The sequence below is a fragment of the Anarhichas minor genome, unplaced genomic scaffold, assembly GCF_050575085.1.
Source record: "Anarhichas minor isolate MPS153535 unplaced genomic scaffold, ASM5057508v1 ptg000067l, whole genome shotgun sequence".
Classification (NCBI taxonomy): domain Eukaryota; kingdom Metazoa; phylum Chordata; class Actinopteri; order Perciformes; family Anarhichadidae; genus Anarhichas; species Anarhichas minor.
This window is the reverse complement of record NW_027466513.1, coordinates 4,902,271-4,930,000: the sequence shown is the minus strand read 5'-3', so window position 1 is coordinate 4,930,000 and position 27,730 is coordinate 4,902,271. Positions and strand designations below refer to the sequence as shown.

The 27,730-nt window shown below is 41.1% G+C and overlaps 1 protein-coding gene across 1 annotated transcript in view; it reads left to right on the top strand.

Moving 5' to 3' along the window:
• LOC142934188 (multiple epidermal growth factor-like domains protein 11) overlaps window positions 1-27,730 on the top strand; it is a 95,702-nt gene that overhangs the window by 64,515 nt on the left and 3,457 nt on the right. The window contains exons 11-24 of the mRNA XM_076078629.1: window positions 2,765-2,885; window positions 5,833-5,996; window positions 6,098-6,200; window positions 9,251-9,397; window positions 12,200-12,334; window positions 18,746-18,874; window positions 19,160-19,288; window positions 20,882-21,010; window positions 21,312-21,440; window positions 22,463-22,696; window positions 23,197-23,351; window positions 24,333-24,402; window positions 24,989-25,042; window positions 27,185-27,397. Of these exons, the coding sequence (XP_075934744.1) occupies window positions 2,765-2,885; window positions 5,833-5,996; window positions 6,098-6,200; window positions 9,251-9,397; window positions 12,200-12,334; window positions 18,746-18,874; window positions 19,160-19,288; window positions 20,882-21,010; window positions 21,312-21,440; window positions 22,463-22,696; window positions 23,197-23,351; window positions 24,333-24,402; window positions 24,989-25,042; window positions 27,185-27,397 (1,912 nt within the window). The remainder of the gene's footprint in view (window positions 1-2,764; window positions 2,886-5,832; window positions 5,997-6,097; window positions 6,201-9,250; window positions 9,398-12,199; window positions 12,335-18,745; window positions 18,875-19,159; window positions 19,289-20,881; window positions 21,011-21,311; window positions 21,441-22,462; window positions 22,697-23,196; window positions 23,352-24,332; window positions 24,403-24,988; window positions 25,043-27,184; window positions 27,398-27,730) is intronic.

Sequence of the window (27,730 nt, the reverse complement as noted above, 5' to 3'; positions counted from 1 at the left end):
TAAAAGTAGAATCAGGATTAATGTTTGTGTCAGGTTCAGTGGAGGCGAGTTCAATAATAATATCCGATGGATTGAGTGTTAATATTAAAGTATGTGCATGAAGCAGTAACTGGAGAGGCTCTGTGGTCGCCGGCCCTCCTGGTGTGTTGACTGACGTTACAGCGACTGAGCGGAGTGGAGATGAGACACCTTACAGCACACAGAGGACGGGGACTTTGATAAGTGGACAGGGAACATCGGGGGTTTCAGAGCATGAAAGCAGGATGAGCGCTGTGGAAGAATGTCCGTTTGGTTCGTAGCAGCTGAAGCCAGTCAGATGTTGCTCTCAGCGTGAGCGTTATTGGATTTAAAAGGGAACTGATGCTGTACTGGTAACCCGCTGTTTGCTGCTCTTTATGTGTCAGTGTGGACAAGAAACCAGCTTTAAACTGAATCTCTACGAGGTGTTGTCAATCGATATCTGTGAACATGTGCAACTCTGAGCCAAGGTTTGAAATCTGCAGATGTGTCGTACCACGAGGAACTGTTGTGTTGGTTTCAGGGAAAAATAGTTTGACAGAAAGTTTTCCTCCAAACAATTTACAGTTATTCACCGTCTTTAAATCAGAAAATGTAAACTGTGAAAATGTCCACAAAACCCTTCTCTCTGGACACTCTTACATTTATATTTGCTTCTAGATTAATACTTTATTTATGTTTTGGTTCTGATCTTGGATTTAAGATTAGATGAATACAAAATAACGCTCCACTTCACCTCTTTGCAAACAAAATCGTTTGATAGACATCAGGAGTCATTGATCCACATGTGTTTGATATTCACTTCTAGAAGCTCCTTCTTCTCCTGGGAATTCGGATGATTTTCTTTATTGGGCCCACACGGAGTTATTTATTCACAAAATAATTAATAAGGCTTCTCACTTCTCCTGTCTTTGTGAATATTAGATTAATAGCCGGTTGGAAGCGGGCAGCTTTCATTAGCACAGTTTATATGTTGAAGGTCCCGATCAATGCGACGGCGTGCTGGAGGTTCAGGTTTATGTGGAGCTGGTTTCACAGCGTGCTAACAGCGCAGAATAAGGTTAGCCGCCCTGCTAAGGCCGAGCTGTCTTCCGACCTCGTCCTCTACTGATTGGACGAGCACAGACATCGTGTTTCTCTGCAGGGACGCCGTCAGTGATGATCGTCTCTCTCTCCTCCATAATACATGTGCTTGTTGTGCTGCGTCTCCGCAGCCGCCATCAAATTTAAAGCAGTCGTGAGCTCTTAAAGTTGAACCCCAAGCAAGACCTGTTTCCCAGGAGCTGAGCTGCAGGAAGACGAGCGAGACGGTGGTGGAAAACTTGCTGTCAGTCAACTTATTCCTAAAACTTCAAAACTGCTCCACACACAGTGGCAACAACGGAGCGGGCCACCTCATGAAGAATACAAGAAGCACAGGCAGTGAATGAGCGCTGCAGTCATCACGAAACGCCTCTCAGCACGCTGCAGAGAAAGAAAACACATTCAACTAAAGGAACGTCTTCACTTCACCTTTACACTTGTTTATGAAGCAGACTGACAGCTTTTAGCATCTGTAGAATACGACACAATGTTTGGTTGTTAGCAGGAAGACGTGTGCAATACTTTCACACTCAAACTAAATGTTGGAGGATTCATTTTGTGAATAGTGAATATGGAGTGATATCTGACTCCGCCCTGTTCATACGACAGAAGCATGTTCATCAGTTCTCATTGTCCCCAGAAAGGTCCATTGTGTTGTATTTATATGATAACATGGACAGTGTATCCTGATCAATACTCGATTTCTGAGGCTAATATTGATATTTATGATTTTTTTTTTTTATCTAGCACGTGAATAAACAAACAATGTCAATACAGACCTTTTGGATTCATTATTTTTTTGGGGATGTTTCACAGATGAATATTCATTTTTTCAGTGCTATCTGGTGGACAAACTATGTAATCTTCAGATATTCATTTTGTTTATCCATTATTCATATTTATTTAACCAGCAATGTTCAACTGTATCTGCTCCGGTAGGGAGTCCTGGTCAACAGGCAGCAAGTAAAACCTTTCAAAAAGTACCAACGGAGACCGATAACAAACAAAATAAAATTTACCAAAACACAACAACGGACACAAAACCTGCAGAAATCAGAGGCTAAAAGAATCAAGACACATTGTTCTGCCAAAAAACATCTTTAAGTATATTTAAACATGTCAAGAGAGGGTCAAAATTCCAGATTTTTTACACTCAAGACAAACTATTACCAACAAAAGAAAGGAGGGGGAGGGACAGTATATACAGAGCTATTGATGGGAGACGACTACAGTGAAGATAATGTTGAAAGTGTGTTTCTGAGAAATGTAACCATCAACCGTTAAGAGCTCAAAGGTGCTCCATGTGAAATGCAAAGCAGATATTTGAGAGATTGCCTCCGAACCGCTCAACAACTTACCTAAAATCTCAAGTTCGACTAGTTTGCTGCTCTCTCCGTTGAGATCAGGGTAACTACAGCTGGTAAAGTCACATGTCTCAGGGTTCCCCTACAAACACACACGGCACATAGAGGGAGGAATGTGAGGCGCTCAGCAACGCAAGACGCTTCACAATCATTCAAAATATGAACAAAAAGCCGCCACAGGCTGCTTAAACACGCTTTACTGATCAAGGCCTAAATGTGAACACATGACAGTAGAAAAACACTGAAGTACTTTCAAATGTAAGTGTCTTAGTTTCTCTGTATCTGTCCTTTGTGTCCAGGGAGACGACTGCTCCATCAGCTGTCCTGCAGGCCTCTACGGGACCAACTGCACCTCCTCGTGCTCCTGCCACAACCAGATCTCCTGCTCGCACATCGACGGCTCCTGCATCTGCAGAGAAGGTTTCTGTTCAGCAGTTATGAATATTTCATCTTTAACTCACTCCTCAAGATTGTCCTTATAGAAACAAACACAGTATTGGTGCCAAGGGGGTCCGGGCCAAGATCGTCTCACAAGCGTCACATAAAAACATGAATAACAGACTTAAAAACAAAACAGCAACAAGTGCAAAATATTTGGTGCAAAGTCACAAGCCAAAAATGTTGTGAGCCATGGTTTAATATTTAACAGTGTATTGAATTATCACATGTAAAATATCTGTTAAAGGAACAGTGTGAGCATTTAAGGTAATCTATTGGAAGACATTGAATATAATATGAATAAGTATGTTTTCTTTAGTGTATAATCACTTGAAAATAAGAATTGTTGTGTTTTTGTAACCTTAGAATGAGCCGTTTATACACACATATACATATATATATATATATATATATATATATACAGTATATATGTATATATATATATATATATATATATGCATATATATATGCATATATGCATATATATATGGAGCCGGCCGCCATGTTCCTACAGTAGCCCAGAATGGACAAACCAAACACTGGCTCCAGATAGGGACATTTGCGTTTCAGACAGTTTCAGTTGGTTGCAATCTGCAGACTCACCACTAGATGTCGCCAGATCCTACAAACTGCACCTTTAAGTAAAAAAATTGAAAAACGCCCCAAAAAGTGCATTATGTTCTTCCTAGAGTAGAATAGAGTATAAATGAGCATAGAATTAAAACACTCAAGTGAAACACAAGTACCTCAAATTATACTTGCAATACTATCATTACTGGTTTCTAACCTAAAATTCCTCTGTGAGTAAAACGGGCTGAACAAGAAGGGCTTCTCAAAGAAAACCTATTAGAGACCCAGAGTACGTCTCTATGCAGTGAATTGATCAGGGAAATAGGTCATGACCATAGATTCTATAACTTACTGATATTCCAGAGTTATGATTCATGACCATAGATTCTATAACTTACTGATATTCCAGAGTTATGATTCATGACCATAGATTCTATAACTTACTGATATTCCAGAGTTATGATTCATGACCATAGATTCTATAACTTACTGATATTCCAGAGTTATGATTCATGACCATAGATTCTATAACTTACTGATATTCCAGAGTTATGATTCATGACCATAGATTCTATAACTTACTGATATTCCAGAGTTATGATTCATGACCATAGATTCTATAACTTACACAAACCAGATGAAGGATCAAATCGCCTGCTGGGCATTGATTGATGAATGATTGAGAGTTATCATCAGCTGCAGCCTTGTTTGTCTATATTAGTAACTTTGAGGCTTATTTTCGTTTATTGAGAATTGTTATTTTTATAGATTATTATAGATATCAGTTTTTTAAAGTTTGAAGCAAAAAACTGAGTCAAATTCTGTGATTCTTATTCTGAATCTGAAGTTTTAGATTAATCATTTTCTAAGGTCACCTGTGAAACTCCGCACTGTCCCAAAAATATAAAAGTATCCACCTTAACGGTCTCCTTGTTTCGTACTTTGTTCTCAACTTCACCTCCTTAATATCTCTCAATAAAAGCGTCCTTAAATATTTATGCCCCGCTGAAGCTCGTGGGGGAACGTGGGTAATTAACGTGGAGAGACATCAGAGCGCTCGGGCCGCGGGCCGGAGAGTCTGTCATCACCCTGTGAACCCTGGTCTCCTTCTTCTGTCACAGCTATAAGTTATAATAAGTTATCAGGGAAAAGTTCAGGCTGATTAAAGACGTTTATCAAACATGTTTTGTCCATAGATGCTCGTAGAGCAAACATCTGATGATCTATACAGCTCAATATACTATCAGGTCTACGTCTCTTTCCTTCAGAGGCGTGAGGAGGCGGGGGGTCCGGCTGGTTTGCGTATCAAAAGAATTTTTGACATTTTCTTTTGTGTGTTAAAGAAATTCCACTGAAGGAGGAGGAGGGAAGATCAGGACACTCACTCAAGCTGTTTTTTATTTAAACTCTAAGTATCAATGTTTCAGCACATGTTGCCTTCTTTCGGATAAAAGCCAGTAATAACTGAAACAAGATGAATACTGTATTAGACAAGTGTTTAAAAGCATTGTTAATTCATAGCCGAGAAATGTCTCCAACATCAACACGTCCACGTTCGTTGTTCATGCCTTGATTAGAAAGAAAGTCGATAGAGAGACGACAGGAAGTGAGCGGAAAGAAATGCGGATTGATTTGCAGCAAACATTCCTGGTCGGAGGCGTCGTGGTTTATGATCGGCGACTTTAAACGTCCACATTTTAATAACCAGCAACAGAAACAGAGACACAAAGAGCAAAAATCACAGAACAGAAAACAGAGAGAAGCTGTAGAACAGGACTTGATTACAATCACCACTTCATTCATACCTTCCAGGTCCTTATGAAAGCATGAAGTCTGTGACATTCATTAAATACTTTATATACATATTATATATATTTTGTTTTATTTATATCACTCCGGATTTCAAGCTTCTTTCAGTGCTTTCTACGTCACTCCTCCTCAGTCCATATATGGTCACTTCCTGTTCACTGGTTGCAAAAAGCCAAGATGGCGACGGCCAAAACGCCGAACCCAAGGGTTCAAAACATCAGTCGACAAACCAATGAGTGACGTCACGACGACTACGTCCACTTCTTATATACATAACATTATTATAATGTCAGATTGTGACTTAATTGCATTATAGTTGCTGTGTTCCCAGATCACATCGAGTACTTAGTTGAGTACTTTATCATAACCGGTAGAAATAATGGAGAAAAGTATGAATGTGAGACCCAAGTTGTGATAATTATCATTGTAGCAATGTTTTAAATAGATAAGTCAACTTTATTTTGATAGAACCTTTCCAAACAGATTGCTTTATACGATAAACTCCGATAAATTGTCCGCCTGGCGGTCTTTGGACTGTGTCTCTGTCCAGGTTGGCAGGGTGTGGACTGCTCCATCCCTTGCTCCAGTGGTGCTTGGGGACTAAGCTGCAATCAGACATGTCAGTGTGCCAACGGGGCGGCCTGCGACCCCGTCAACGGCACCTGCACCTGCTCTCCAGGCTGGAGGGACGAGTACTGCGACCTACCGTGTCCCGTAAGCGCCCGTCGTGGCTCTTTGTATTTTGCACAGTGTCTCATTTATAGTACCGGAGTTTAAAAACGGTAATATAAGTTACGTTGTTGTGGCTCTTTCAGGAGGGATCGTACGGACTGGACTGCAGAGAGAGATGTGACTGCGCCAACGCTGACGGCTGTGATCCAGTGAGCGGCTTCTGTCGCTGTGTCGCAGGTTGGACAGGTGAGTTATGAAGCCACGCTTTAGGACGTAAAAACAATGTGACCGTCAGAGTCTCCTGGCAGCAGGTATGTTCAGGAAAGCACCAGAACAGGCACACTCTGAGAGAGAAGAGTCTGGGGGAGGTAGTGCTGTCGACACCACGACAACGATGGAGACAATAAACCAAGAATAGACCTTTTTACAGCCGACGTCATCAAGAATATGAGTGTGCATGTCCGCAGCAGAAGTGGCTCTTTTGTCTCAGGCATCCAGACGAGTTATCAAGCTTTAAAAATGACATTAAAACTGTTCGCAGCATCAGAATGTCTGGTTGTTGCATGTTCATTTGTCAGGATCAATATTCCAACAGTTCTACAGAATCCCGATGGTTTCCGAGCAGCAGAACGTATCGTTGTACTTCACTGAGCTGTCTCTCTGTTGGAGTATCAACCAGCCAGTTCATTAGATATATGCTGTTCATGTTACAAAGGAATCTCCCTGGAACGTGCGTTTCCACGTAAAGCTACAAATGAATTTCCCTTCTTGGAAAAAAATAAAGTTGTCTGAATTTGAATCCAACGCAGTGTGTTTCCAGAGGACGGAGACAAATTGACATGTTTCTGCCAGAGACGTCTGCGTCTTCACTGCTGGTCTCTTGACATAAATAAATAAATAAATAAAGGGTCTATGTTGTTTCCAAGAATGTCAAAGTTAAGCTGAGTTTAATCTAAAGTGTCGCAGGAGATTTTATTACTAACGTCAAAACTTCAACATTAGAAGGAACAGAAAGCAAAATGCTTTTGGATGATTTAACACATTGTCCTCTTAATGTCCCTTCAGTCTGTCTCACAGCGACTCCTCAACTGTTAGTTTGAATACTTCTGCAAGTGTCTGTTCTTTCTCTTGAGAACGGCATTGTGGGACGGTAGTGTGCGTTAACTCCACCCTCTGAATCCAGGAGTTTAGTGTTCTGTGTGCTGGATCGTGTCTCAGTGTTCAGAAACCCTGAAAGAATACGTGGTGTGTTCGTGAGGAGTTGGGACGCAGCTCGTGTTCATGGAGAGGAATGAAACAGTGGATTCATATTCTTACAGGAAAAAAATACTTTCACGTGTTTGCCTTCATTTTACATTTTACATGAACTGAATTGGTTCAGAAGTACGAATATTATTTGTGTCATATTTTTGAATCATCTTCCAGTGGGGAGATGAATACGAGGTGTTAGCGCTCCCTAAACTTTACAGCGTAATGTTCCTTCTTCTGCTTCGTATCTCGTCCCCCCCCCCCCCTCCTCCTACTCCTACACCTCTCTTTGTTTTTAACTTCACAGCCTCCACGAATAGAGCTCCTGATTTTCACCCACTTTTCTCTCAGAGGTAGTTTATTAATTGAGTTATAATGGCTGCCTGTGCCCCACTCTCATATTCTCTCATATTCCATGTCAAAGGAAGTTTCTAATGAGCTGCAGATCCGCCAGTCTGCAGAGAGGGGGGGGGGGGGGGTGCACATGCACTATTCTTACTCTGTCCGTCTGTTCTTCATATTTAGATGTGCTGAGCTTATTCCTGTGTGGCTGTGGGTGTAGCTAAGAATTAATGTAATGTGAGTCTCTCGGGCACTGCGGTCTGCAGACTGTCCCCTGTGAGCACCGAGGACTCTGATCCGCTCTGCAAGCCAGACAGACTGCTGCCTCTCACACACACACACACACATGCACACACACACACATGCACACACACACACACATGCAAGACTGATGAAAGAAGGAGACACTTCAGCAGCTGATTAAAAGGCAAAAAGCCTCTTTGGGTGAATTTCAGTTTGTTCATACAAGCTTAAATGTGCAAACAAAGTGTGTTGCTATAAATCTCAAAGGTCTGGGTCGGGACCCTCAGGTGGGTCGCAGGAGATTTTGTTTGTGAGTCTTTTATTTAACATTTATATCTGCAGTTCACCTTTGAGCCACATGAGGGAGCCTGAATGTTCATTATACCTATAACATGAAATGTAATGTATAAGGCTAGTGAGCGTACTCTGTTTATTGAACTGATCAGAGGAAATGAAAAGAGTAATGAACAAGTGTTTCTGTTTTCAATGACGCATGCATACAACAAAGTTGTGATTTATTAAACATACGTCTCTTCTAATTGGCTGGTTTACCGGTTCAATATATTATAAGGTGATGAGGAAATGGCAGTAAAAATGAACTTTAATTTACGCACAAATTCGCTCTTCTCACAATTTATAGATATGGCCTGTTGTGAAATGAATGATTTAATTAGTAATGAATAATGTTGTGAAATGAATAATGTTGTGAAATGAACATCATGCTGTATTGAAGAAGACTTGAAACTAGAGATTGAGACCATAAACTCATGTTTACAATGTTTACTGAGGTAATAAATCAAGAGAGAAGTAGAGTCATTTTCTCATAGACTTCTATACAACCAGAGGAGTCGCCCCCTGGTGGACACTAGAGAGAATGCAGCTTTAACACATGAAGCTTTGGATTCACTCTTCAGAACAGGAGGTTGTAGTCTTTTCTTTTTTTTTTTTTTTAACAAAAAGGAGGAAATAGATTCGTTGTGGTTGAATTTGTCAGACAGTTTAACAACGGAGCTCTGTGGCTCAGAAGGATACATACATCAGGCTTTGATACACACAATACTTGTTAGTTGATACATTCAGAAATACAGAAAGAAATCTATAGAATATCAGCAGCTGTTTCCTTCAACATATTGTCTCTCTGATCCGTCACATCCGTCCTCACGTCATCTCCTTCCCTCTCTGTCCTCCCCTGCTGACTCAATGTCTGAGGAGCTGCTTAAAAAGCTCTTTGCTAATGTTCCCTCACCCCAAAGTTCTTCTTTCTTTTGCATCATTCTCTCTTCTTCAAGTTCAAGTGACACATCTGAAACTCTGCGAAGTCAGTTTGACTTAACTTAAAAGCTCGGTAGCTGAGAACAAAGCCCACCGAACTAAAAGTGTGTGTGTGTGTGTGTGTGTGTGTGTGTGTGTGTGTGTGTGTGTGTGTGTGTGTGTGTGTGTGTGTGTGTGTGTGTTTCCTGCAGGTGTCCATTGCGACGGTGTGTGTGAGGAGGGACGCTGGGGACCCAACTGCTCCTACAGCTGCACCTGTGAGAACGGAGGCTCCTGCTCCCCGGAGGACGGAACCTGTGTGTGCGCTCCGGGCTACCGCGGCACCAACTGCAGAAGAAGTAAAGAAAACCTTTCTCTCACACACACACACACACACACACACACACACACACACACACACACACATGCTGAGCTTTTTCTCGCTGATGTAGCTGCAGCGGAGGAAGGACTCGAATAGTAAAAACTATTTAAATTGTAAAAAAAAAGCCTTTTAAAAGTATTAGCTTTGAGTTGAGCATCGTTTGCTTCTTTCTTCTCCTTTTTTTACTTTTCAGCTTTTAATTCCAAACATTCAGAAGTTACAGAAACAGAACAACGATAAACTGTAACGGCCACTCAGGGACATCCAGGAAGTAGAGCCCAAGCCATAAATGGGTCGCCTGATATTATTGGCCAATATTATCTTATCACAGATATAAATGTATCTGCATATAAGTAATGTAGGATAACAAAGAATTCTGGTACAGTATGTATAAAAGTGAGTGCAAAACAAGTGCAGACAAGTACATAAACACACATATACGAGCCAAAGTAATGACGTCTAAATGCAGTTTGCTGCGAATTGTCTGAAACACGGATTTACAGTTTCTTTTGAAGAGGTGTCCACTCTCTTGCACACACACGCACAATTTAATTAGTATACGTGCTTTTGGTCACAAAGCGACTATGACCGATCTATGACCGATCTATGACCGAACGCTGGCGTGTGATTTGATGAAATGTGCAGGTTGTAGTGTGCAGAAGCTCTTTCCTTACTGTTTACACGGGATTGTATTTCCAGCGTCACGGACATGTGAGCAGTGGATACCGTGTTTAAAGCGTTTCCTCATAGATTAGCCGAGCTGAACTGTTCACATCCATGTTTACGAGCTTACAGTCTTCTTTTTTCCCGCCTTTACTTTCCCGATGCTGCACGTTCGGCACTTTATCGAGTCAAGATCTCTCGAATGTAAAATCTTAATCTGGTAAATAACTTAAAAAGAGCCAAAGTGGAAAATTAAAGTCAAACACTACATCATACATAACATCTCTTATCAAACCGTTTATCCGTCCTGACTCTTTAGAAGCAAAGATCAGAATAAAAACATCCGGCAGCAGCTTCCTCTTCGCTGGTTAAAGTCACGAGACATTGGAGATGATGAAGCTAAGCTAACGCTAATCAAATGAAAAGTTTCTCTGGACTCAGATGGTTTGTGATTGAAAAGACGCCGTCGCTCTGAAACACTATACGAGTGGGGACTCTTCTTCAGAGCAGGGATTCTCAAAGCGGGGTCCGTGGCACTCTGTCAAGGGGTCCGCCAAATATTTAGCTATAGATTATAAAACTGTGCTGTTTCATGTACATATCTACAGATATACAAGCAGACTGTGTCCATTAGCTCCAATGGAAACTCTCATTACATTGTATTAAGTTGAAGCACTAGCTTAACGTCAGCTCTATGATAGGACTACGTGAGTCTTATCAGCTACTTAAACCACCCTCTGTTTAATCGTATATGAGTGGTATTAATATTCAATAACATTTATTTTATTTCTTACATTCAACCTCCATTTATCTAGTAAAATCCTGTTGAGATTTTAAATTTCTTTTATGAGCAGCAAACATAAAATATGCATAAAAACACAGATAACGGTCTTAAGAACAAAACAGCAAAGAGTAAAAAACAACATGAAACAAACAAATGTCTCCACGGTGGGACTAATAAAGGATCCTCTCATCTCATATTATCATGTGTTTCTCTTTATCGTATCAAACCAATCTCAAGTGTTTAGGTTGAATACTTTTAGAATACAAATAGTTCGGATGGCCCCTAAGATTAAAAAGGTTTGAGGACCTCTTCTCTCGAGAGCCGTCACTCACCTCAGATGAAGAACCTCTGATTCATATCACATAAATCACATTTAACATGCACCAATAAATATCCAAGCAGCCTGTAGTTCTGTAGTTCAGGTCACGTGACGGCGCAGGAAGAGCCTGTAGCTCGCTGCGTCAATAAAGCAGCACTGAGGAATGAATCGCTTCAATCGACTACGTTTACCATCAACACCGACTGGACAACCACACAACCGGTGGAGAACTTCCCCTTCAAGTTAACGTACTTCTTACATTTATTTATTTGAAAGCGTTCTGGTGGACAGTTCAGAGGTGAGCCTCTGTGTGAGCAGTGTGTGCATCCAGTGAGGAGGCTCATGTTTAAATCTGATTCATGAGGAACACTGTAAATCATCTCTTGTACAATCTTCAGAGGAAGTCTGAGGCGACTTGTTTCTGCTTTTATAACACACACCGGTTGTTTCTCTTCCGTTCTGCCTCTCCCCGCGTGATCGATTTAAGGCAATTATCCTAATTAGGAAAATCCTGTAGCAGGAGCGAGGCGGTGGACCAGCATGCACCAGCTTGTCTCGCCACTTAGAGGAACATCAATTAAAGTAAATTAAAGTCGGAGGAGGAGGAGGGAGGGTCTGTGGTGGAGGGAAAACAAAGAGGAGCTACAACAGGTCGACCTCGCAGACAAGACAGCAACTCCTGCAGGCTTCTGCATGCACGCGCACACAAATATATATATATATATATACATATATATATATATATTTATATATATATACATTTATATATATATATATATATATACATAGGTACCATGGAGGATATTAAGCTTTCATATATGTGGGGTTTATAAAATAAATTGAGACTAAGTGGACCATGAAATCCATTATTAAAATGATCAAAGATCTAATCAGAGACCCAATCACAGGTTCCCTTAAACTCTGAAATGGACTTTTCTCTCTGTCACACCCACACTAACAGCGATATGTGTGTGTGTGTGTGTGTGTGTGTGTGTGTGTGTGTGTGTGCGCAGCGTGTTCGCCTGGTTTCTACGGACATCGCTGCAGCCAGTCGTGTCCTCGGTGTGTCCACAGCGATGGGGCGTGCCACCATGTCAGCGGTCACTGTGAATGTCTCTCCGGCTTCTTCGGCTCGCTCTGCAATCAAGGTCAGTTTCCCTTCACTCCTTCGTGTGTCGGCTTCATGGACTAAACTGTTTAGTTTTTTGTTTTGTTACATCTCTGGAGTAACAATAAGTGATGCAAGTTTTTTAAAGCCTCCCTTTAGAAAACAAGCACACAAACCCTCGTGGCTATGTGAACGCGGGAAGTTTCATTTGTGCTTGTTTGGCTAAAGTTCACGTTACACTGAAGTCACTAAAAAAGGATCGTGCAGCTTTTTGTAGCTGCTAAACCTGCACAAATGAGACAAAAAAATAAACCGTGTAATTCTCAAAGAATGCGGCCAAATTTTTTTTATTTGCACGTATTTAAAATTTGCACGTATTTAAATGAGGTCATATGCAGCAGACATTTGGCCCCCAATTGGCCCCTTTTCTATGCAAATGAGCAGAAACAGTCACAAAGAGCATCGCTGACAGACACACAGTCACAGTGAAGCTATCAGTGTCTTCAGAGAGTTGGTGGGAACTGAAACCTTTATACTGACAGACTCAAATATGGCCTCTCTCTCTCTCTCTCTCACTTTAAAATTCTTTGCCTGAAGTTTTGAGGAATAGACCTTCTGAACATTTAATTTGTCTATTTTTGCGGCTTTATTAGGAATCCCAGTGCTCTTCTTGGCGTCCTCTATACTGACCCTAACTACTCGAGGTTAATGCTCAACCTTAAAGGAACAGTGTGTACGTTTTAGTGACCTCTAGTGGTGAAGTTGCAGATTGCAATTAACTAAATACACCTCAGCCCCTCCCTTTCAGGCGTGTTGGAGAACTACGGTGGCCTTCAGGTAATCTTCAGGTTATCTTTAGGATTGTATTACTACAAGGAGCTCATTTTATCAATACTCTGCTCTTCTACATTAATACATAATTATTTAAAAAAAACTAATTTAGAGATAAATGAATAAAGTCAGAACAGGATTAGAATTAATTTTTTAATTAAATCTAAATATTGTTTCTAGAGCAGCAACAGTTATGTTATCAACAACCTCTGTCCTCTGTCTTCCTGTCCTCCTTTCCTCTGTCCTTTGTCCTCCTTTCCTCTGTCCTCCTGTCCTCTGTCCTTTGTCCTCCTTTCCTCTGTCCTTTGTCCTCCTGTCTTCTGTCCTCCTGTCCTTTGTCCTCCTGTCCTCTGTCATCTGTCCTACTGCCCTTTGTCCTTCTGTCCTCTGTCCTCCTCTCCTCTTGTCATCTGTCCTCTGTTCTCTGTCTGTCCTCCTGTCCTGCTTTGTCTCAGCCGGTAGATACATTTTAAAGAAAGTCTTTTGTCCGATCGTTCATGTGGTTGTGTAAACATAGCAGCGGTGGCCGACTGAACTAGGTTTCACTTTTGTTTACGTGTTCACAGATGTTTCATTGCTCGAACAGTAACAGTAACAGTAGTTTCCATTAACTCGAGCGACCAACATGTTTTCCACACCCATTGCTGTGTGAGAGCGCGCGCTCCACACGCTCCACACGCTCCACGCGCTCCACGCGCTCCACACACTTTCATATTTAGTTTCTGAGTCGATCAAACTCCCAGGAAGTTGTGGCAGGATTTCATCTCACGTGATGCTGTTTCCGAACCGCCTCCTCACACTTCACACTTCCAGGAGCTGTTTTCTAACCAACAGACGGGTTATTTAGAAACGAGACAGAACACAGCTGGTACACAAACAGCCTCTTGACATCTGCGTTTTATTTTTTTTGTGACATCTCTAATTAACTTCAGGTTAGAATGGAAGCTCTGCTCACAAAGCAGAGCACTTGAATGTCTGCACTTCACCGGGTAATAAAAGACCAAATGGAAACCTTGAGCTCACTCGGTGTCCCTTCTAACAGCCTCTTCATTCTATCTGACTTGTCTTTTCCGTGGCTTCCTCCTGTGCATCATTATTTCAGTGTGGTTGAGCTCCTCTGCGGTTAAACAGGTGTTAATTCTCCAATGAAGGCGCGTCGGCCCAAAGTCCGTTGCCAAGTCGAATTTTAAATGGAGACAGTGGAGGAGTGTGCCGTGAAATATTCATCATCATTAAACATGAAGACCGTCCTACATTAACCATTCTGCCGGCCGCTGCGTCTCTGAGCAGGCCTCGGGTGAATCAGACGTCCGGCTCCATCGCCGTCCTCCGGATGTGCGATGCCCTTTTGCACGAGCTGATGATGTTATCGACGGGTAAACTCTCTGTTCTGTGTACATTTCACCGCTTTAATGAAGAAATCTCATTTCTCTTTTTTTTTAAGTGCTCAAGATGTAACATTTACATAAGAGAGAATAATACGGCGACCTCTCTCTTTGTCTCCATTCGTTATCGATTAAACCTCAACAAAAGAAATGTCTCCTCAACATAGAAACAACCAACACAAGCTTCTGTGAAGGAATGTTTTCAAATGTACCTGCAGCATGAAACTCACCCTCCAACACTTCAAGGACTGCTTTTGTTTCTTCATACATTACCTGCCAGTGGGACCGCTTCACAGCTCTGCCTCTGTAAAGTACTTTTTCTTTATAGTTTCTTTAGTTTGAATTTCATTTCTAAGCTTTGGTTTATCCCACGAATCCTTCTTTCTTAATTAATTAAGGAATTAATCACTTTTTGATCTATATTAAGGTGCAAATTGTACCTAGAAATGAAATTCACGGAGGTGCTCCTGAACACAACATGTTGGCATAAACAGTTACGCGATGCTGCGTCCGTCATGACTGCAGGTACACAGTAAAACAGGCAGGCAGGAAGACAGGTAGGTAGACAGGTAGACAGGCAGGTAGGTAGACAGGTAGGTAGGTAGACAGGTAGGTAGACAGGTAGGTAGGTAGGTAGGTAGGTAGGTAGGTAGACAGGTAGACAGGTAGGTAGGTAGACAGGCAGGTAGGTAGACAGGTAGGTAGACAGGTAGACAGGCAGGTAGGTAGACAGGTAGGTAGACAGGTAGGTAGGTAGGTAGGTAGGTAGGTAGACAGGTAGACAGGTAGGTAGGTAGGTAGGTAGGTAGGTAGACAGGTAGACAGGTAGGTAGGTAGACAGGCAGGTAGGTAGACAGGTAGGTAGACAGGTAGACAGGTAGGTAGGTAGGTAGGTAGGTAGACAGGTAGACAGGTAGGTAGGTAGACAGGCAGGTAGGTAGACAGGTAGGTAGACAGGTAGACAGGTAGGTAGGTAGGTAGGTAGGTAGACAGGTAGACAGGTAGGTAGGTTGTCCAATCATTACATTGAGGCCGATTTAAATGATTGGACGCCTTATTAGAGCCACAGGTTTCATTTTCTATCAGAGCATTTGATTTATTGACTGCTGTCAAGATTTAAAGATAATTTCAACAAAGAGAACAAGAAAGGTTTCTGAAATACATCAACTATCTAAAATACACTGCTGACATAACGTTTAGTATGCTATGTTTGTATATTGTTAACATTATGCTGAAGTTAGAGCTGAAACTGAAGATTTTAAAAGTATCGTGTCACAGATTAACGTGTTGTGACTGTTGACCCGTTCTATATGAAGGAGGAGGATCAGGGAACAGCAGCTGTCTGGATGTTTGTCTCTGGACCAAAGAGTTGAACGGACTCGATGACGTCACCACAGAGTTTGGGCTAAAAGCTAATTGAGCGCTGAGTGGACAGCAGGTCATCAGGGAGCAGCCGAGCGGTCCCGCTCCTCTCATTATTTCTGTACGCATACGTACGTGGATCTCTTTGATCCAGACTCTACAGACACTAGTCACACATTGGTTACTGTTACATAAGTGGAGGGACTTCATTAAAGCATTCATAACGATCTGTGGTAAAGATTCCCCTTCTGGGTTCTTATTCTTGCAGGGAAACAATATGCACGGCGGGCTAACGGCTCCTTTAAGCATCGACGGGCAGAACCTGCTAATGAAGACAATACATTCTGTGAACAGGTGGAACGTGGTAGTAAAATGCAAATGAGTGGAGAAGAGTAATGTAAAGTAATGAATATCTACAGAGCTCATGTATATATATATGATTTATTATCTTAAACATAAACCCGAGGAGGAAACAGCAGCACACGCTCATGTAATAGTAATACGGCTGTAATATTTAATGCAGATGACTTCAAGCACACACTGTATCTTGTTTTGTGTCATAATTACACAACGCAAACACTCGTTAAACATTTATAAGTGAGGTCACTTTAAATGCAAACTCACATTTCTTAGTTTTGAGCTGTTTTTAAAGGTGACCGTTCCTCTGCATCGGTGGAACACTGTACATCAACACTTATTGGAGGCTTTTAACTTAATAAATTCACACATTTCAGTTCAAACCAAACTCTACGTTAATACATGAACACGCAGAAGAGGAGCAGCTCGTTCTCTGGCTTTAATTGGCAATAATCAAGAAAACCCCAGAGCACATTAATGTGTGATCGTCAGACGCTACGGTGTCTGTGTCTCGTTATTTTAACAGTGTAACTACATTTAGAGATCTGAATATATAAAAAGTATTACATCCTTAAGCTGAAGGATGTGCATTTCCCTAAAATGATTAAGAAACTTCTTTCCAGATCCATTTCTCCACCTCATCCTGTTTTCTGCAGAGACTCTCATCATATCAGGAACAATCAGCCGTGATGAATCATTTCAGTCTGCTTCATATAAGTAGTTATGTTTCATGATTGCACATTGAAAGAAAAGTTGATCAAATTAAAGATAAGTATACAGCAATAATAGTGATTAACGTGAGTTTTGTACTGAGTGTTTCATTTTCCTTTGAATCAAATCTCATTTAATTATTATCTTAAGTCATTATTATCTGAGATTGTCTTCCTTCTTTTATTCTAGCGGTTTCCTGTCGCTTCTTGTCTTCCTCCCACTCAGTGATTACAGTTTGAAATATACCAATTTAAATATAATGTATCAATCTTTTTTGATGAAAATTAAGAATAATTGAACCATCCCTCATGTATTAATGTCGTAGTGTCATGAACAGTTGACTTTTTTTCGATTTGTAATATTTATTTTCCAAACGGTGGAAACATGCACATTACATAGAAAAACCATACAAAGAAATGGTAACAATGGTTATGTAATGCACAATGTCATTTTTGGTATGTGGTAAATTATTTTGTCAATTTTACTCATTCAGCGAGCGAGGAGCGAGGAAATGACAATTAAGAGAAGTCTTAAGTCTTAAATAAGAAGTCTCTTATTTGTCATTTCCTCGATTCCGGTTGAACCGGTTTCAACCGGTAGCGATCCTCGCTTGAACCGGAAGTTGAAACCGGAAGCGAGCCTCGCGATCCTCCCCCAAGACCCGTTTGAGAGGAGAACTTTGAGGAGAACCTTCAGGCCAAAGAGCTGATATCAGATCAGCCTGACCTCACAACCACACAGCAGACTAGCAGCAAAGGGAAGCAGTACATGAAGCTTCTCCACTAGCTGAACACCAGACAGGTTTGGCTAGCTGGATGACGTCATGCTAATAACTTATTTAGCTTTTTAAAACAACGGGGACAGATCCAGCACGGACAGGTAGGGAGTGAGGGACATGAAGCACCTGCTGAGACATGATATATAGTTATAAATACATCATTATATATATGTGTGTGTTTTATATTATAGTGAATATTATTATATGATATATATATTATTATATGATATATATATTATTATATGATATATATATTATTATATTATAGTGAATATTATATGATATATATATTATTATATTATATATATTATTATATGATATATATATTATTATATGATATATATATTATTATATTATAGTGAATATTATATGATATATATATATATTATATGATATACATTATTATATTATACAGAATATTATTATATGATATATATATTATTATATTATAGTGAATATTATTATATGATATATATATTATTATATTATAGTGAATATTATTATATGATATATATATTATTATATTATAGTGAATATTATTATATGATATATATATTATTTTATTATACTGAGACTATAATAAGATGTCCTGACGTGTTTATCAAAGTGTTATTTTATGCTTTTTTTCATGTTGGAATTAAGGTTAAATATTTAACTGTAAAGTAGTAATACGTGTTTGATACCTTAATGTTTCTGCATTAAATCATTCTGGGATGTTTGCTGAGATTGATTGATGAGGCTCAGCCCTACAGAGAACATGTTTACCAGCTGCCCGCTGCTATGATCAAACAAAGGGATCTCTATCTGTTAATATAGATCATCAATGATCACCAATTATTATCGGCAGCAATAAAAACGTGATCAGGGATCTTTAAAAGTTATATTTCTTATATATATATTTTTTGTGCTGATCCGATCCGTGACTCTGATCCGTGATCCGATCAGAACTGTGAGTTTTATGATCCGTAGCACCACTATGAGTGACAGTTATTTAACCGTATATGTATATACGTGTGCGTCCCCACAGTGTGTCCAGGGGGGAAGTTCGGTAAAGCGTGTGCGGAGGCGTGTTCGTGCACCAACAACGGTACGTGTAACCCCATCGACGGCTCCTGTCAGTGCTACCCTGGATGGATCGGCAGGGACTGCTCTAAACGTAAGACGTCTCCTCCTTCACACTCTCTCTCTCTCTCACAGCACTTATCGACCACTTGGGTTGATCCTGAACCAATCAGAGGCAACTCGGAAAAAAATAAAGGCAATTACTCCATTGGCTCTTACATTAATTATCCATCTGGCATTTAACAGAACTACCACAATCACCTAGTCACTTGTGAAGCTAATGAAAGTACAGACCGTCCTGATCTCTGTTACAGCCGGTCCTCAGGATGGTGACGTCTGTTGGCGTGTGTGTGTGTGTGTGTGTGTGTGTTGTTGGCAGCGTGTTCTCAGGGCTCGTGGGGTCCAGACTGCATCCACACATGTAACTGTCACAACGGAGCCCAGTGCAGCGCCACAGACGGAGAGTGCGACTGCAGCCCTGGATGGACGGGACTCTTCTGCACTCAGCGTACGCCTCACACACACACACAGACACACTAACACACACACACACACACTAACACTAACATACACACAGATCTAATAAGGGAAACAAACAGTGATACACTCTCTGGCTGCAAGTGAGAGCACATCATCGATTGGCTCTCACTTCTTGCAGTGGAGTCACAGAGTTCCCCTGTTTTGAATGTCTCATACTTGCACCTCCATCTGGTGGCAGATAAAAATAACTACATCCTTAAAGACATTCATTCCTTTCTTTGATTCCTTCCTCCTTCCCTTCATCTTCGTCGAGTTCGCTGCCGCCCAAGTAGCTTCCTCGTAGGTTTCCTTTGTTTCAGGAAACAAAACCATATTCTATAAAGTCATGTTTTTCTGACCCCATCATGTTCTTAGGTCACTTTCACAGCTGTAGTTCAGTTCAGTTAGTTCAGACCAGGCAGCAACCTCCAGTTCTGAGAAGTGAAGTCAGTGCTGCTGCATTCTCTCTAGTGTCCACCAGGGGGCGACTCCTCTGATTGTATAGAAGTCTATGAGAAAATGACTCTACTTCTCTCTTGATTTATTACCTCAGTAAACATTGTAAACATGAGTTTATGGTCTCAATCTCTAGTTTCAAGTCTTCTTCAATACAGCATGATGTTCATTTAGTACATTATGGTCCATTTAGAGTCGATACAATAGGTCAGTAAACGGTGAATTGAGAAGCTTTTACGTGTCTTAAAAAAGGCGGCGCTAACAAGAGTTTAAATGAGACGACTAAACGTCATCACTAGAACACTAGTCCTCTTTTAGCTTAGTGGTTTAGTGGTTTTAGTGGTGTAGTGGGTTTAGTGGTTTAGTGGTGTAGTGGGTTTAGTGTTTTAGTGGTGTAGTGGTTTAGTGGTGTAGTGGGTTTAGTGGTTTTAGTGGTTTAGCCAAATTATCCAAACAAACATCACAAGTGTTTGTTTTGAGCGACCATTGCGTTGTAAAAAAAATAATAATAAGTACATATATACATAAGTATAAAGGGTCCAAACTGACCCAGAAACACATTGGATGTAATGGATGTGTACAACACACAGTTATGACCACATTAGTATATATTTCTGGGTTTGTTTACAACCTGTGTGAATGTCTTGTTCCTTGATTTGTTGGAGTCTGCTGCTGCTGCTGCTGCTGCTGCTACACTGCTGCTGCTGCTACACTGCTGCTGCTGCTGCTGCTGCTACACTGCTGCTGCACTGCTGCTGCTGCTGCTGCTGCTGCTACACTGCTGCTGCACTGCTGCTGCTGCTGCTGCTGCTGCTACACTGCTGCTGCACTGCTGCTGCTGCTGCTGCTACACTGCTGCTGCTGCTGCTGTGCTGCTGCTGCTGCGTCACCAGAAACAACATGGCCGACAGAAAAACAACCACTCTATCGAGTCTTCAGGAGTTTCTGTTTAAATCTGCCTAAAATGCAAACTGGGTTTGGTTTAATCTGCAGAGACAGAACAGATTAGCCAATCACAGAAAAGCTGCTTCCGTCTCCAGATTCGTGGCTCAGCTCTCAGGTCTGAAGAGTGGAACAGCTGATGTATGAAACAACACGACCGTAGTAAATGTACGTTTCTCTCCAGGCTGTCCGACCGGTTTCTACGGCTCCCAGTGTGCTGAAGTGTGTCGCTGTCAGAACGGGGCGGACTGCGACCACATCAGCGGACAGTGTTCCTGCAGGACGGGCTTCATCGGACAGAGCTGTGAGCTCAGTGAGTGTTTGCACATCTGTGTACGTCAGCACATCTGTGTTGTTGTTGACTTCAGACTTTAGAGCTGGAGCAGTGACCCCATCGATGACACGTTCACGTATTTCCACCATATTAAGAATGATCATACTTTATATTGAAATGCATCTTAATGGAATAAACATTAGTTATATATTTTAACATCATTCTGTGTGTATTGATAATATTTAATAATATGATAATCTGAGTCATGAGTTTCCACCTGTGATATCTGTGCATGATTCTGTGGGATTTAACGACGTGTTAAACCTCCCGCCGCGTCCAGAGTGTCCTGCGGGGACGTTTGGGTACGGCTGCCAGCAGCTGTGTGAGTGTATGAACAACGGCACCTGCGACTACGTGACGGGAACCTGCTACTGCAGCATCGGCTTCAAAGGCATCCGCTGTGACCAGGGTGAGAGCGGGAGGAACGGGTGTTTGATGCTGCTCCTGTCTGCTGGTTTACATGTAGGCTCAGAGGAAACGTAAACACACCAATACACATTATTTTAGTATTCAAAAAGACAACCGGAACACCAGAAATCTGCATATGGAAGTAATTTCGAAGTCAGTAGAATTGACGGTCAACTGTAATATTTAAAAAGTAAATATAGATATCATATTGATAAAACACATATTGATAATAATCCAGCTCCTGTAAAATCATTTTATATACAGTTATAGTTTAAAAATCTCTCTCCACCGTCCCACACTTTTATTTGGAGTGTAGTTAATTTGCCAAAGATGGAAACATAACAAACAATATTTCATACGTTAGAGGCCAATATGTGAGAAGTGTGGTAGTGTGTGCCTGAATGTGCACGTCAGTGTTTGGGTTTTATTCTAAGTGTATTTTAAAACTGTAATCCTGCCGGTAATCCCCATTTTTACTAAATGTAATCTGATTACCTCTTGTTTTCTGTAACAGTTATTCTAACAATATAACGCCGTTCCATTGACCTGATCCTCTATATGAACCAGTCTCAGTGTAGTCCTGATCCTCTATATGAACCAGTCTCAGTGTAGTCCTGATCCTCTATATGAACCAGTCTCAGTGTAGTCCTGATCCTCTATATGAACCAGTCTCAGTGTAGTCCTGATCCTCTATATGAACCAGTCTCAGTGTAGTCCTGATCCTATATATGACCTCCTTCAGTAAACCAGACCATCAGAGAGAAGATGGTCTGTTTATATATCCACGGGAGAACCAGAACCAGCACTGAGAGGGGCAGACTGTCAGACCCTGCTGCAGTGAAATGAGAGGTTTTCTGAAGGGAGTCTGGTTCTCGGGAGCACTACCACTTTAGTCCACGGGGACGAGAAGACCAAGACGAACAGAAGGTTCCTCGTAGCAGCTTTCATATGAGGATTGGTTGAAGCGATGCTGCCTGTTAGTCACAGGAGTTCAGGTGTTCACCTGTTCCCTGTTCCCCTCAGCGGCCCTGATGATGGAGGAACTGAACCCCTACACCAAGATCAGCCCGGCTCTGGCTTCAGAGCGCCAGTCAGCCGGCGCCGTCCTGGGCATCATCTTCCTGCTGCTGCTCATCATGGCCATGCTCGGCCTGGTGGTCTGGTTCCGCTACCGGCAGAGAGAGAAAGGCCACCACGTGCCGAGCGTCACCTACACGCCGGCCCTGCACATCAACTCCACCGACTACTCCCTCTCAGGTAAAGACATGCGCATCTCTGGGGGCTTTGCTTTTTCCTCCAGGGGGCTTTGTTCCTTCAAACATCCGAGCAGACTGGACCACTTGAACTACGACTGGAACTTATTCTGTAATTAAGTGTTTAGTTCATAGAATGTCAGACAGTGTGGAATGTGGTTTCTTTTGTCTCAGGCTAAAGATATTAAACTTACAATGATATCAAACAGAAAAGCAGCGAATTCTCACGTTTTAGTGGATAAAAGCAGCAAATGTTACATAAATGATTACTTAATGAATCTGTGTCGCTCTTATCCTTCTATGAGCATAAACAGGAATCAGCAGGTAAAGAAATTGTTCTACAACACTGAAGTTCCTCCTCTGGGTTCCAGCTGGAGTTCCTTTCTCTTTACCTGTCAGTGCGTAGATACCTGGTGTGCTGTGTGCGTGTGCACATGCCTGTGTGTTGTGTTGACGTTGTAGAGGGGGAGGATGTATAAGAACATGTGCTGGTTGTGGTGACAGCAGGGCTGCAGTGCACAGGCCTGCTGTCCTCTCCAGAGTCCTCTCCCAGTAACAGCTCCGTAGGCCGATGCTTCTCCAACCCCAGCTACCGAACTCTGGGGCCCTGCAGCTACGCCGGCCACTACGCCAAGCCGGACAAGAGGGGCGCCGCCAAGGTGGGTTCAAAGGATGCTCTCGCTTGTGCTGAACATCTGCAGGTGTGATTTCAGCTGCAGCTTGTTTCTGTCGAGACGTTTCAGATTTCACATATACAAGGGATATTTGTTATTTACATTTTTTTACGGTAAATGGATTTTCTCACTTATCATATCCAGTGGTTGGTTTGATTTGTCCAGAGTTTAAAATAGTATTCAAATTTCATTTATTGTTATTATGCAACACAGGGATGCAACAGAATTCATTTGTAGCTTGTTTGCTACACAACGAACACATGACAAACAGAACAAAAACCGCAGAACATTCCTGTAGTGCATTTGTTAAATTTGCATCATAATGAATGTAAACAGCAGCAACAAAATGGTCAGATAAAATGGCCGACATCTTCCCGTTAAAAACTCAACACGAGGAAAACATCGTCCATCAACTGTGACTGTGTTTGAGCACCAAGCATCATGGTGTGAACACAGAGGTTTAGAGATGTCTGCCTTCAACTCAACACAGGTGCTGTGAACAGAACTTTATGGTGCTCACAGCAGTTTACCTTAAAGGAACAGTGTGTGGGATTTAGTGGCCTCTAGTGGTGGAGTTGCAGATTGCAACCAACTAAATACCGCTGAGCTCAGTCCTCCATTTCCAAGCGTGTCAGAGAACTAACGTGGACCTTTAGGTAATAGAGAGTTATCTTTACTACAAGGAGATACTCTCATCAATACTCTGCTCTTTTTCACGACTAAAGGAGTGCTTTTAAAAACATATAGAATTTTAAAAACAAATAAATTCAGAACAGGAATAGAAGTTATTTATTATTTAGATATAACTGGATATTGTTGCTAGAGCAGCAACAGTTATGTTAACAAAAGCAAAGTCACTTCATGAAGTCATTAATATTTCACTGGAGACGAAATAAAAAAAAACATTTTCTTCAACAATGTTATTAGTGCTCTCTAACGTGTTCTCACTCTCTGTGCGTTTCCCAGGTGAAGAAGAAGAAGCGCCACAGGAACAGCGCTCCAGAGTGGGGGGCCTACTGTAACCTCAGTGACATGGGTCAGTCTGCCTCGTTTTATCTCAGGACGATGGGAATGACGGTTCACAATGTTTGATTTCTGCAGAAACATGTGAGAAACATGACAGTCTGTATTCTGACGCTGCAGCTTTAAAGTTGATCACATGAACATTTTACTTTTCGGGTGCGATGCATTTTGATCTGCTATGAAAAAACTAAAAACATCTTCCCCCAAAAACACTTTACAATCAAATCATTCTATTGTTATTTCATGAAACTATCCCCCGAAATGTTTCATTTAGTGTTTAGTCGTCATTTTTTGTTAAATCAAGCAGTTAAGTTTGGCCACAAAGACAAATCATGTTTTTATCCCGTTTGAATTACACATAAACATGATGTTTGTCAATTTAAAAGATCATTTAAAAACAAGTCTGTTTGTCATATTTGTCGTAGTATCATTTAGTTTGGTGTGAAGCTGATCAGTGAACTACATCTCTGGTCTCGCACGATCTACGTCACCAACATAGCTAGACGAGCTACATTGAGCTATATCGATCCGCAGTAACGGAGTACAAATACTCAAGAGTACATAGAAGTACTTCTTTCTTTTCTCTGGTTTCTGTGCAGGTGTTTACTGCATCGACCGGCGCTACAGCTACCACGTGGAGCCGCGCTACAGAGGTACAGTGAGTGGGCGGAGTCATCCCGCGTGACCTCATCAACCTCCGACCCCTCAGCCAATCCTCTTGCTCGAACAGTTCCCCTCGGCCAATGACTGCCCAGCTTGCATTTTGAACCTCGTACTGCAGTTTGTTTTGTTTGACTGGAATTCACATGTGATCATATGTGAGAGAAAATCAAATCAGACACAGAGAAGATAATAAGCAGTTCTTCTAACTCCGAGTCCTCAAAGGTTTATAAATGATCTTGTTGATTATGTAGAATATTTATACTATTAGAATGTGTTTAGAAAAACAGACTTTCAGGACAAAATGTGGGTTCTTAAATGACTTTTCTTAATGTTGGATAATTCGAACACATATCAGTTTCAGTATCCAGACTGCCGGCTACGGAAGCCTGTGAGGTGAAATGAGAAGAAACAATGCGAAGTCGGATCTAAATTATTTTCTCTTCTTATGATTTAAAAACAGGTGAAAAGAAGTTTTGCCAGGATATTCTTTGCAAGTTCCGTAATTTGTTTCATATATGAAATGTAAAAAAAAAAAGTTTTGGCAGTTACATTTGTGTAGTGTTGTAATTCTTTTTATTTTTAGTTTTTTTTTAGTTTTTAATTTCAAAATGAGGTAAAACAAACGACCCCCTCCCCTCCCTGCTGTTTTAAAAGATACAGGAGTATATACGTATATACAGAAGTAGTAATATTGTTTCAGCTTGGATCACAACAGTACCACTGTATGATTATATTTAGGTGAGTTTTACTTATTTACATAACAATATATGTAGCTTGTGTTTATCGTGCAGGAAAAAATAACCCTGACAGAAAAACTTTGACCTGCCAAAACTTCTAAAGATGATCTCGTCTTATTATCTAAGTACTGATATAAAAAAGGGAAGTCGAACATTCCTTTGTTTAAAATGTTAAAGTTTCCAAAGAAAACTTATTTTGGGGTAAATGTTTATGAAATGTAGAATATTTACATTTGATTTAAATGCAGCAGCCATTAAAAAGCATAGAGTCCTCTAGTTATTAGCCTACATCTAAATGCATACACGTCTACATGTACAGGAGTGTGACTTACTCAAAATGCAAAGAACACATCAAAGGTTGGCCAAAGGATTTCTGGGAAATGTAGGAATCTATCAGAAGTAGACAGAGATTAACAGAGTTCTGTAACTCTTGATGAGAGAAGAGCAGAGGAAGAGATTTTACTCACCTGTGAAGTTTACAGGTGGATGAGGCGGCGCTGTGTGCAGCATGAATAACCCTCTGGGGCCTGTACCTGAATGCTCCGTGTCCTTGAATGCAACGCTTGTAACTGATGTTGTTTACATGTTATTTTGTGTCTCTGCAGGACGAGTCCGACTCCTCTGTGTGTTGTTCCTTCTCTGCTTCGACCCCCATCACTCCCAAAACTCACCCGGGGGGTCTTTCCTTTTCAATAACTAAATGCTGAGTCGTTTCTTCTGTTTTAACTGCCTTTGAATGTTGATGTTGTCCTTGCAGTGAAACCTTTGTTGTCTCTAACATGTGTGTTTATTACAGGATGAGTCTGGTGATTCCCAAATGTGGATTAATCCGCCGCGCAAAATAGTTCCTAACAAACGCACTTTTTCCTCCTGTTTGTTTGATTAAAAAACTACAGTGACCAGCTGTTTTAGGAAATAGGATTTTAGGAGAGTCTTTAGAAGTTTAGAAGAGTTTTGTGAGAAAGATAGATTTTTTGACAAATGAGAAAAATAACGGCAGCTTCATCCTGTAAAAGCAGAATCTACAGAAATGTGTTGGAGTCATCATCTGAGTGAGCGCCCTGCTGATAATTCACGTAATCACAAAGCGGTCTCTATGATAACTGTTGTGATGACCGAGTCAAACGGGTTTCAGGAAATATTTCTGATATGATTCATAAAAACAAGGAGGAAGCGGAAAAGCTGCTTGTTTTAGTTTATATTTTGTCTTGATCTTTTAAAAATAGTTTGTAGTTTTGTCTTTTATAGAAGAATATTATCCTTTAATTAATATGAATACGGCAGCAGTAGATGATGGAGAGCGCACAGTGACAGTATTGTAAAACCGCTCCATGTGAAGGAGTCACAGAGCGTCGTCTCTCCACACGTGAAGGTTTGACGCTCTTTATCTTACAGACTACATGAAGGGCTCGTTGTCCAGCACCTGCTCCCTCAACAGTGAAAACCCGTACGCCACCATCAACGACGCGCCCGCCGCCTGCAAACACTCCGAGAGCAGCTACGTGGAGATGAAGTCGCCGGGTCACCAAGATCACATGACCTACTGTTGCTCCTCCGCCATCGTGGCCACGGCGACCACCGCGCCCGCCAAGAACGTCTACGACATGGGTACGTTTACGACATGGGGGGGGGGGGGGGGTTAGCTTGTCACTGTTTCGATCACATTTTCCTCCGATTTTATTTTCTAAATTCTAAATTCTAAATTCTAAAATGTAAGTAAACTTAACCACAGATGGTAACACAAGTAAACAATCAAATAATTAATTTGAAGCAAATGACTGTACGGTAAAAAAAACTAAAAAAAACATTTAAAATCAGAAAATCTACTTTATGCATTTAATCCTTATAAATACATTTTTGGTCTGATGTAAAAGAGCTGCCATAAAAATACTATATATTTATATTATTTTCCACTTTTACTGAGTTAAATCTTTTAACCAA